The 12,614-nt window shown below is 33.0% G+C and overlaps 1 protein-coding gene across 1 annotated transcript in view; it reads right to left on the bottom strand.

Annotated features, from left to right (window-relative positions):
* Nucleotides 1–215: 215 nt before the first annotated feature.
* LOC143536897 (elongation factor 1-gamma-like) overlaps nt 216–12,614 on the bottom strand; it is a 181,889-nt gene continuing 169,490 nt past the window's right edge. Inside the window, exons 2-8 of the mRNA XM_077030783.1 lie at nt 3,084–3,140; nt 1,823–1,972; nt 1,676–1,736; nt 1,552–1,604; nt 1,369–1,470; nt 722–1,205; nt 216–595 (exon numbers count right to left, since the gene is read on the bottom strand). Coding sequence (XP_076886898.1) covers nt 216–595; nt 722–1,205; nt 1,369–1,470; nt 1,552–1,604; nt 1,676–1,736; nt 1,823–1,972; nt 3,084–3,092 — 1,239 coding nt within the window. The 5' untranslated portion in view covers nt 3,093–3,140. The remainder of the gene's footprint in view (nt 596–721; nt 1,206–1,368; nt 1,471–1,551; nt 1,605–1,675; nt 1,737–1,822; nt 1,973–3,083; nt 3,141–12,614) is intronic.

Raw genomic sequence — 12,614 nt, 5'->3', positions numbered from 1 at the left:
AATAGTTTGTAACCTATCATTAGTTAATAATTTATCATTAATTAAATTATTAATAAGTATTGGTTATAAAACAAAACACTTTATATTTTACTCATATACCTTGTATTTAAATAATCAGAAAATAAAAAAGAAATATTTTGATTGGTTAGAATTTCTTCTCGAATTAAGAAATTCTTCTAAAATAAACCAAATCCTATATATATATATAATACTCCTCACTTAAAGCACTTAGCATCCAAAAGAGCCTCACCCTCAAAAGGCTTGTGATCTTCAATCATTTGGTTCACACGTTCCTTTTGTGTTTCATCTGAAGGATCCACGTTTGTCCACTCATAGAGCTCCATGTCGTAGCATTCATCCATTACAAACTTTGGGATCTCTAGGCCCCGGAATAGCCACAGGCCCTTAACCTTGAATGGGGCCTCATTTCCAACAATCAACATTTTTCCAAATGCGTATTTTCTTGCTAAGTCCATTCGTTGAAGGAAACCACCAACCTTGTTCATTGTCACAAACGAGACTGTGTTTTCATTGTTGTATTTGTATTCACAAAACCAAATAGAGTAGCCTTCTGGATCAAACATCTCCCAAAAACCTATAAGAAGGTCAACAAATTATATCAAACTAATGCTTGCAAATATTCACAAACAAATAGCAAAAAACTATGACTAATGCAAAACATGAAATCACATAAAAGCACAAAATGGATAGGTGAAGTTACCTTTAACCGCAATCTCACGAAAATTAGACTTGGTGTTAGAGTAAAGCCTCTTCCAATCATCCAAAACCATCTTACTTGGTGGCAATAAATCAAGAGGGTTTCTGGCCTTAGGCTTTGGTAAATCTTCTTCCTTTGGCTTACCAGAATTTTCATTCGTTTCTACTATTTTTGGCTTAGCATATGCATTAGTTTTACTAAATTTCATGTCATGCTTCATATCACCAATTATTTCTGTCTGCTTTAACTCACCGATTATTTTTCTAAAGTTTGGCTGATTAACCATTGTCCAAAAGTACCTTTCAACATGAGGAAATTCGGATGTGAAGCTTTTGGTCATCATGAATTTGAAGCCTGAGTATAAATTACATGTCATGATGATATCGGCCAAGGACACAGCATCACCAACTAAGAAAGTATGTGCAGTAAGATACGTGTTTAGGGCGTCTAGAGCTCTCCTCAAAGCAACAACAGAAGCCTCTTCAATCTTCAAGGCATGTTAAAAAAAAATACTTTTTAGTTCTTTGCACATGTAATGATTAGCGTCTCATAGGTAACTAAATAAATATTTTTCATATTGTAGAACAACATTTGATGATCTTGGAGTATCTAACCAAAGCCGACAGAATTTGGTTATTTGGATAACTAACCGAAGAAACATAGTTGTCAAGGCCAATTATCTGCCTCAACCATGTCAACAAATTTAAATCAATCTCCATTGAGGCAAAATCAATCCACTGTTCTATTTGTCCCTGTGAAACCAAAACATCATTTACTAAAGAATCGCAACACTTTTGTAATGAATAGGAATATGAAAGAATGAGAAGGTATACATATTCTATTGGTGAAGATCCAAACAGAGCAATGTCTGTCTTCAGGCGTGCAACTACGGTAAAGAATATACAAGTTAACAAGTAAGAGAACTTGGTTACAAAAAAATGCCACATGATCACTCACCATATCGAGTAATGGCATTACTCTCGAATATAACCCCATCTGGAGTCTCCAAAACTGGAACCTTCAGAAACGACATGAAAATTGGATTTCATGAATTGAAGAAAGTGCTTAAAAGATGGTGAAACTAAACTAAAAGAACACGTGTACCTTCCCAAGTGGATTCATATTAAGGAACTCTGGTGTTTTATTTGACACACCCATCTCAAAATTTTCAGGGCACTTAACTTCAACACCAACATATTCGGCAGCAATCAATACTTTTAAAGCATTCTTGTTGGGTTTTCCCACATGCATGACCTAAAACAACATTATAGTTCTAAAAGAAAACATCTTAAACTATAACGAAGACAATTAACCGTCACCACATCAAAGATAGCAACAAATATATATATATATATATATATATATATATATATATATATAATATATATAGGGGTGGGTTAAAATAAAAAGAAATAGTTTTTTAGGAAGAATAGGAATAAATCATAGCCATTGGATCATGTTAATCAATGGTTGAGATTTAAAATTATCAAAAACCGACATAGTTTCCTATATTTACTCTTTCACCATTATAACCGAATAGTTTCTTAGAATTATTCTTTTACCATAGGTTTTAATGCCAAATGTCAAAAATCTATTGGTTCTTACCATTCCTAAGAAACTCTTTATTCTTATTTGAACCATTTTCTATATATATATATATATATATATATATATATATAAGGGTGGGTTAAAATAAAAAGATATAGTTAGAGTATGAATAAATCATAGCCATTTGATCATTTTAATCAATGGTTGAGATTTAAAATTACAAAAAACCGATATAGTTTTCTAGAATTACTCTTTCACCATTATAACCGACATAGTTTCCTAGAATTATTCTTTCACCATATGTTATAATGCCACATGCCAAAAATGTATTGGTTCTTACCATTCCTAGGAAACTCCTTATTCTTATTTGAATATAGAACCCAAAATTCGTGTATCATTATAGATCATCACGGTTTACAAGTTTTAGGAGAGTTTCTGGACTATATCAGTAACTATGGCTTATAAGAAAAAACGACCTAAACAACTCGGGTTGGTTGGATAACCTGGACCTAAACCATCATAAAAACAGTTCAGTTTGGCGTTTTACGGTTCGATCGGCTATTTTTTTCCTCTGAAAATTATAGTCTCCGTTATATTTCTTAAAAATATCAGAAATATTCTTAACTTCATATTCAAAACTTGAAAAAGAACATGAAAGAAATGTTAAAGCCTCCTAGTACAGTTTATACAGATAGCTACAAATCATATGGCAATGCCTACGTTAAACCCGGTTTTTAAACCATGATCCTAACACTCAAAAACAAACAACTCGATTCAGCTAAAGAAATAAAGAAAGTCGAAAGCAGTAAAAACTCACCAGAGCCATTCTTAAGGAAGTAGAGGTTCGTCAATGATATCGATCTGGTCCGAAATACTAGAAACTTATATATGCCACAAATTATAAAGTGTGGAACAATGATAAGACCAATTTGAGATTAAATACTTGGAACACGATTGAGACTGAGCCGATAATTTTCAAGTCCACAACCTATAGTCAAATATGGTTGGCACACAATCATTTGAAAATTCTTCAAACTAGTTTAAAGTCTTCCGAATTTATTTATACTAGCTTTTTAACCCGTGTATTACACGAGATTTATCAAACGATAAAAATAAATAAGGTCCGTTATTTCAATTATGATTCTCAAAATACTTATGAATTAATTTAATATAAACTTAAAGGAAAAGCAAGCGGGTTAACGAAAATTACTAAAATAACATGGTTTTGAAAACGTCAGGTGTGGATTTGCAAGAAATTTAAAAAATGTGCTAAAGTTGCGTAGTTGGTCAAACTTCAGGTATGAAATTGACACTATGTTATAAAATCCACACTATGTTATAACCCGCTTGACAAAATGATTTTGACCCATGACCCATAGATAGCTAGATTGAAGGAGATGAGAAATTAAAAATTATGAGAAATGTATGCTTGACACCTAAGTTTCAACATTTTCTTTTATGAGTATTGTAAGATAAGATTTCAGTTGTGATTCTCAAAATATTTATGAATTAATTTAATGTAGACTTAAAGGAAAAGCAAACGGGTTAACGAAAATTACTAAAATAACATGGTTTTGAAAACGTCGGGTGTGGATTTGCAAAAAATTTAAAAAATGTGCTAAAGTTGCGTAATTGGTTAAACTTCAGGTATGAAATTGACACTATGTTATAATTAAAATCCACACTATGTTATAACCCGCTTGACAAAATGATTTTGACCCATGACCCATGGATAACTAAAATGAATGAGATGAGATTAGAAATTAGGAGAAATGTAAGCTTGACACCTAACAATCTCAGTTGATAAGATTTTAATTGTGATTCTCAAAATACTTATGAATTAATTTAATGTAGACTTAAAGGAAAAGCAAACGAGTTAACGAAAATTACTAAAATAACATGGTTTTGAAAAGGTCGGTGTGGATTTGCAAGAAATTTAAAAAATGTGCTAAAGTTGCGTAGTTGGTTAAACTTCGGGTATGAAATTGACACTATGTTATAAAATCCACACTATGTTATAACCCGCTTGACAAAATGATTTTGACCTATAACCCATGGATAGCTAGAATGAATGAGATGAGAGATTATATATTAGGAGAAATGTAAGCTTGACACCTAAGATTCAACATTTTCTTTTAGTAGTATTGTAAGATAAGATAAGATGTAAGATTGGTTTTTATTAATCCCAATTAATGAATTGGTTGCTGATGGTTCTAACTTTAAACGTATTTGTTCCTAACGACCCGCGACTAACAAAATCCTATCGTCGTTAGTTTCAGTTTGTTGGAAAAACGTTTTTGGCCGGAAAACTCACTATTTTCCCCGAAAACTCAACATTTTCGTCCCAAACATTTTGGTAACTTTGTATCGGACCTTTAGGAACCTTTTTTCTAGTAAAAGCCTTAATTATCTAGGTCGTCAGAAACCCCAGAACCATCATCGGAATCGTTTGATGGTGCTCAAGTGGTGGTAGTTGGTTGGTAGTGAGTCAATTGGTGGTGGTTGTGGTGTTCAAGTGGTGTTTTTCGACAACAAATTTGACTTTTCCGGCCAAAAACGTTTTTCCGACTACTTGAAACTAACGGTGTTAGGATTCTGTTAGTCGCGGACCATTAGGAACAAATACATTAAAAGTTTGGATTATCAGTAGCCAATTCATTAGTTGGGACCGACAGTGACCAAAAGGCAATAGTTAGGATTAATAAAAACCAATATACCATTTATTAATAATTGGCCGGTCCAATTATTATGTTCACGTTAGTATTAGAGTCAGGTTATTCTATAAAGGGTTATGATCAAATAAAAATGAAATTAACGTACTAATTGTAAGAATCAAGTAGAGTAATTATGTAATTATATCATAGAGTAATTATGTCATTACTCTATGATGTAAATATATAGTTACTATACTTGTATATATAATTACTCTACTTGATTCTCGCAATTAGCATGTTACGTTAACTTTCTCCTTTTATAAAAAGGGGCAAAAATGAGAAGGATTTGTGGGCTAAAAAAACTCCTTGTTAAAATTCAAAAAAATTAATAAAGAAATCATAACTCAAAATTTTATAAAACACAAAATTGTTTCCACTGTCTTCCTTGTTCTAAAAAAACAATATCGAGGAAAAAAACATTGTGCCTTTTTATTTATCATCGTATTTTTTTTGTTTATTTTCATTGTTGATTGTGTCTTTTTTCTTGACATTTTGTTATATTTTGTGATCTATTGTGTCTTTTTTTATTTATCATTGTGTTTTTATTTATTTTTGTCATTGCGTCTTTTTTTTCTCGGCAATGTGTCTTTTCGTCTTTTTTTTGTGGAACGGGAATGACGGGGAAACATTTTAGTTTTTTTTTTAAGTTATGATTTTTTTATTATTTTTTAAAAGGTTTTTTTTTGTCACAAATTCTTTCCACACTTCTCATTTTTTTCTCTTTTTGCATTTTAGCATTTCCCTAATATTAGATCAGGTATTTTTATCCTTTTGTTTGATGGGGTGGGATCAGGTACAAATAATATTAGCATATTAAATATACAAATAATTAAAGTAATTACAGTTTTAAACTAGAGTAATTATGTTATAAAAAATAAAATATCGTAATAATAATTACTCTAGTTCAAAAGTTATAGTGTAACAATAATTGCTTTAGTTATTTATACATTTTTTACGATTAAAGTTAATTATATTTTATCTAAACCCCTTTTTTGATATTAAATCACAAATTACTGATATTTCATATTTACCTAAAGTTATAGTTTTATGTGAAAGTGTAAATAGCAAGTAATCTTTGTGTAAAAAAATGGTTAGTTAAATATATTACAGAGTTGGAAATTATTGTGTGACGTAACAATTAATCTTAGTGTTGGTTTTGAGGGATGCTTTTTTTTTAATGGATGGAAGCCCACACAAGTGGTAAACCATTTGGTACCGTCAATATTATACCAAGACCATCTCCATCTGGATGAGGTGGATTGGTTCATACATACAAAAACCAAACATATGGACAAAAGGTGGGGTGGAGAAGGACCAATCACTTTGTCCGGTTTTCAAACAAAAACAAAGAATTTGGAGTTTTTAAGGACCCCATTAAAATATAATATTGTTTTATTTTATTTTATTATTAATTTATAATTTTATTTTTTATAAATAATCTTTTTATAAATTAAGTTAACCGAAAATATAAAAACTTTATTATTATTATTATTATTATTATTATTATTATTATAAAAGTAGTTTGATTAGTAATATTAAAGTAAAAGTAGGTGATGATGTGGATGATTAGGTGGAAGTTTGGATTGGTTTGTGAGTGGAGAAAAAAGTAGGGTTTTTAGAGAAAAGTTTGGAATCTAAGATTGGAATCTGATGTGACGCTGAGGTGGCTATAAGAATTGGGTTTTAAAGGTTTTGGGGGTGTGGATTAACTAACAAGGACAACTAAATCGTGGTCAAAGCTAGGTAGGTGGCCTGAGAGGGAGCAAACCTGGCAAACAAGATTTCAACCACTTATCGCGATGCTAGGGCTTGAGTGCTTACCATCTGACTACCCTCGGGTTTTGAGAGAGGTTCTTGAAGGTTCTCAACTATTAAGTAGGATTGATAGAGTGTGTTCTTGATATATTTGTCACTTCTGTTTTTTTTTAACGGCGACTTTCTCAGTTATGCGGCCCCACCACCACTCAGGCCAGACTATGTTGACATTATCGGGGCCCACGCTGGCATCCAAGTGGCTTGGCGTTCCCGGTAAAACCCAGTTGGCTCACCCCGCCCGAAGGCAAGACAGGTTTTTATGCTCTGGGAAAATCCGGTCGGCACCAAGGATCGAACCCAGAACACCCGAGTCTCCCATCACTTGCCTGGCCAACTGGGCTAGCCCAGCTGGTTAAGTCACTTCTGTTATTGGTTTGATTCTACCAAGCATGCATATTCATTTTTTTTTTTTTTACTCATCTTCTTTATTTAGATGTGTCAAAAATTGGGTTCCAATATGTAGAAACATAGATATTACATCAATATAGCAGGTAGGCGGGCAACAAGCTGCGCCGTCACCCCTTTCTGAATTGCATATTCATTATATTATAAATAAGGAATTAAACACTGAAAACTAATATAAAGTTGATTTTCATATTCAAAACCTCCCATCCTTCATAAATTTCTGTCATTTGGCATTTCGTGTAAACACAATGGATTGATTATATTTATTCATAGAGAAAAAGACACAGAAGAGAACTTGTAAAAGGAATTATATATATATATATTAAAAATCATATGTTGGTATACACAGAGAATTTACTATTCATGAAATAAGCCAATCACTTTGTTACAAATTACTTTGAGGTAGTTATTTTGAAGTTTGATTTTTAATATTATTTTAATATTTTATATCTTTCATATTCAATGCATTTGCAAAATTAGACTTATATAATTAACATTTGACATATTTAATTTTTGAAAATATTATGTTTCTTAAATTCTGTATACACAATTGTGACGTGACTATTTATATTTACGTTTTAGTATAAATTTCATTCAAAACCAATCTGGGTCAAAGACAATATATTTTTGTTTCTTTTTCATGTAGTAATGCTACTCTAAATTTCAAATACAAACGTTAACGTTTCTACGTACGCCTCAATAAAAATTGTATTTAATACCGAACTCACGCAATGCGTGACCAAAACAAATGGTTAAATATTATATATTTTTTTATGCTTTCTTCACGACAACTTAATTTTGTATAAATGCTTTTTTATTTCTATCTACGTTTTGATATAAATTTATTAGTCATTACGTGCGTACAAACATTAGTAATTTTATGTATTAACGTGTATCGACGCTCTCGCAGTAACGCGCGGGTCGTTTACTAGTTATTCATTTAAGTTGAGTTATGAAATGGGTTAATGTGGCTAACATCAAAATTTGTGTCGAGAGTTCTCACGGCTATGAATAATATGCATTAGAAGGAACTGGCTAACGTCTCATCATTTCATTTCTTATAACCACATGTTTTTTCATTTGAGTATTTCTAACATACGGTTTTGAGGTGATGAGGCGTTCGATCTTGTTTGTGAGTGATGAGGCCGTCATGTCATTGGAGCTGTAGGATAACACCCAAATAGAGAACTGAATAACAATATTGCGTTGGAGTAACCAAATGAACCGCTAGAAGGATCAAGAGACATGATAGAAAAAAGACAGAATTACAAATTTTGTCCTTTAAAAAAAGCCAAATTACGGTTCGTGTCCTTTTCTAAGTTTCCTTGCAGGCGGTGTACTTTAAACTTTTTTTTTCTACACGTTATGTCCTTTACGCTAACTGGGTTAGAAAAACTCAGTTAAATGACAACATGTGCATAGCATGTGAGGGCATATTGGTCTTTTCGTCTATATCCTTTTATTTATAACACCTTCCTCTCCTTTGTGCACCACCACCATCACCACCACACCTCCCTTCATCTCTATTACACCTGCAAATCACATTATTTCCAAATCGAAGTCCCAATTCCAAATCAAACCTGCAAATCGTGACTTACAAGGGTCGAATTGAAGATCTGAACTCGTTTTTCTTTGTACTCACCGGAAACCTGCAACTCGTTTTTCCGGCAAGTAGATCTTAAAAGGCTTGCGGTGGTTGCAGGTGACGGTTTACGGTGGTAGCATGTGTCGATGGTGGTTGAAGGCTTGCGGAATAAAATGTTTATATAAGTTAGTGACCCGCCAGTTGTCTTAGCTGGCTGTTAAAAAAAGTAATTATAATAAACATGTACTTATTAAGCTAATCAAACCATTAATTAGACCACACCAGCATCATCATTCCACATAATTCCGATGTCGTCGAGAGAACCAAGATCATACCAGCATCATCGTCCCACCTAACTTCCGTCAACATCCACCTGCAGCCATCCACCACCATTAAACGAGATTCACCAGAGCCGTCGTTTATCTTTATTCATGTTTCTGTTAATTTCTTATCATTCCATATGAAAACCTATGGTTTGTTATTTTATAAAACCTAGAATTTGGGGATTTTTCAAATCGATGGGTCAGTGTGGTAAGGGGATATAGCTAGTTTGCTGGATGCTATAATTAATCGATTGTTGGAGTCTCGACGAGCGAGGACGGCCGGTAGGTTCAGTTATCGGAGTCGGAGTTCCGGTAACTTTGTACCATTTTATGATATATCTTCACTTCACGTCACAACAAACCCGATGTTCAAACACACACTCTTCCTTCGCCACTTCACAACCCACCAATCAACTCACCTCCGTTACATATCCGACTTGACCCGACCCGAAATAGTCGACACCATCTGCCGTCTGCTCGTTCTCCGTCGTTATGACGCTATAACCACTCTCTCAATTAAGGGTTTTGATTGGATTTTTGGAGGAAGATGAGCGTTTGAGGATGTGGGTTTGGGCTAAATTAGTTAGGGTTTATCGGGAATTCGGGTTTTCGCCGACTGTGTTTGATATTGTCTTGAAATTGTATGCGGAAAATGGGTTGGTGAAGAATGCACTCCAGGTGTTCGATGAAATGTTCAAGTTAGGATCTACTTGCCGGAAAAACGAGTTGCAGGTTTCCGGTGAGTACAAAGAAAAACGAGTTCAGATCTTCAATTCGACCCTTGTAAGTCACGATTTGCAGGTTTGATTTGGAATTGGGACTTCGATTTGGAAATAATGTGATTTGCAGGTGTAATAGAGATGAAGGGAGGTGTGGTGGTGATGGTGGTGGTGCACAAAGGAGAGGAAGGTGTTATAAATAAAAGGATATAGACGAAAAGACCAATATGCCCTCACATGCTATGCACATGTTGTCATTTAACTGAGTTTTTCTAACCCAGTTAGCGTAAAGGACATAACGTGTAGAAAAAAAAAGTTTAAAGTACACCGCCTGCAAGGAAACTTAGAAAAGGACACGAACCGTAATTTGGCTTTTTTTAAAGGACAAAATTTGTAATTCTGTCTAAAAAAAATTATAAGTCACTGTCAATAGAAAGGGGCACAAGAAAACAAAAGAATCTCCAAAATAGAAAATGTGAAGTGGTCCTATATGAGGCCATTACCTATGACATCATTTTAGATGCCATAAGTATGTTGTAAACATGTAATGAAGAGCATGCCTTCGAATTGGGCTTCAAAGGTATGCTCAGGTCCATTAAAGAGGAAGGGAGGCGAAAGGTCAACAAGAAATGCCCAATACAAGAAGAATTCTAGAAAGGAGCTTGGAGGGAAAAGCGTTTAGGTGAGAAATGCAACTCCTGTTCACCTGACCCGGTTGGTGGCTCAAGGCATGCTGTCTCAAGACAGGAAGCATAGCCTAATGGACAAAGGGCTAAAACCATATGAGAAGAGGAGAAACCGTAGGTACATGGTGAGGAATACCTCCCCTCCTCTAAATAAAGGAAGGGGAGATTGTATAGAAAAAGATATACAAAACACTCTAATATAATCCACCATTCACTAAACGGATCACCATTCTTGTAAGTATCATCAGAAACTCTTCACCACGAAGTCAGTACGGGTTCCAACATGTAAAAAGTCACATTCATGATATATGAATATCTATAATATATATAAACGAAAACCCAAAAATCCTATGTGTCGCGATGTGGTCGCTCCCCTATTTTATGGAAGCCACCAGATTTCTTGATTTTTAAATGGACGCCTCTCATTGATTTAACTCAAATTCATAGGTATGGCCCTTACCAAAACCAGATAGCTCTTAAACGGGTTATAACATCTCATTAAATTAAAAATTAACTTACCAATTATTTGATATGAAAATCTTACAAAATAGGAATATACTAAAATTTAATATCCAATTTAAAAAGAAAAGGATATTATTTATAATTAATAACCAATTTTATAGTAAAAAAACATAAGCAGGTCATGGGTCACCAAATCCAGATAGCTTTTTAACGGGTTATAACATATCATTTATTTATGAAACCTTTTCATCATCAAACCCTAAGTATATTGTTAACTTTCTTACAATAAAGAAAATTAAAATCCAAAAACTAAATATTAAAAAACAAAAAATGTAAAACCACCATTCTCTCAAGCCATCAGATTACTTTATTTGTAAATGAAGGCTTCTTACGCATTTGACCCGAATTCACGGGTAAAGGTCTCACCAAACCCAGATAGCTTTTAAACGAGTTATAACATCTCATTATATTAAATAAATAATCTCATCAAATATTTGATATGAAAATCATATAAAATAGGAATATACTAAAAATTAATATCCTATTTTATTTTAAAAAAAGATATTATGTATAATTAAGAAACAATTTTATAATAAATAAAATAAACGGGTAATGGGTATCACCAAACCCAGATAGTTTTTAAACCGGATTATAACATATCATTTATTTGTGAAACCATTTCATCATCAAACCTCAAGTATATTAATTCTTAACTTTCTTACAATAAATAAAATTAAAATCCAAATATACATATATAAATATTAAAAACGAATAATGTAAAACAACCCTCGTAATACGGGGGATAAAATCTAGTGTGCGTGTGTATCTCCGTGTGTGTTCTGTCACTAACTCTCGTCATCATTTTTATCACACTCGACCTAAATTCTTTGACATAGGAGGTATCATCGGACTTGTATAATCCAATGGTATTTGCTTTAGCAGTGACAGTATTGGAGTGGACCTTCTTGAAGAAGGGCAGGCCGAGGGGTAGAGGTGGGCCATGATTGAGTTTTTATCTAATTTTTTTTGTAGTTAATTAGGAGAAAAAAAAAAAACTGACATGAAGAATGACTTATCTGTTATGATATGTTTTTTTGTTTTTTTTTTCTACTTCTTGTTTTTTATTTACATATATTTTTTTGTTATTTTTAGCTTTGAAAATGTGTTCGTCATAAAAAAATTATAAATTCCTAAACCATATTAAATAAATTAAAAGTAAAATAACTGGTTTATTGTGATAAACTATTTTCTTTTAAGCAAATGTAAAAAGGCGCTGATCATTGGCATAATTTTAAATGCTTTTAGCCTTTACTATTGAAAATAATAAGTTGGAGGCCTATTGCGTTACGGGATTTGAACTTGATTTACGAATGAGTCCTAAGGCATCTATAGGTTACCTCGCCGGAAACATGAAAGGATCCAAACCTTCTCTATGTAGCTACTATCGGCGAGTTGCAATGGGGACGGAAGGAAACTCGGTCTGAATTATTTCGGTTAGTTATGGTACCATCAAAACAAATACTGTGTGAAAAAAGTTGAAAGTTTTATCATTTGTGGCTAAAGTATAAAAGACAAAAGTTTTAAAATAAGTTTTTATGAGTTTGCTGGCTAAAGTTTAAAGTTTAGAAGACAAAAAAGT

Source organism: Bidens hawaiensis, unplaced genomic scaffold (assembly GCF_021521415.1).
Source record: "Bidens hawaiensis isolate Kalapana, Puna unplaced genomic scaffold, B.hawaiensis_p1.1 tig00010984_1, whole genome shotgun sequence".
Lineage (NCBI taxonomy): Eukaryota > Viridiplantae > Streptophyta > Magnoliopsida > Asterales > Asteraceae > Bidens > Bidens hawaiensis.
The sequence above is the reverse complement of the archived record's forward strand: the minus strand, read 5'-3'. Positions and strand labels throughout refer to the sequence as shown.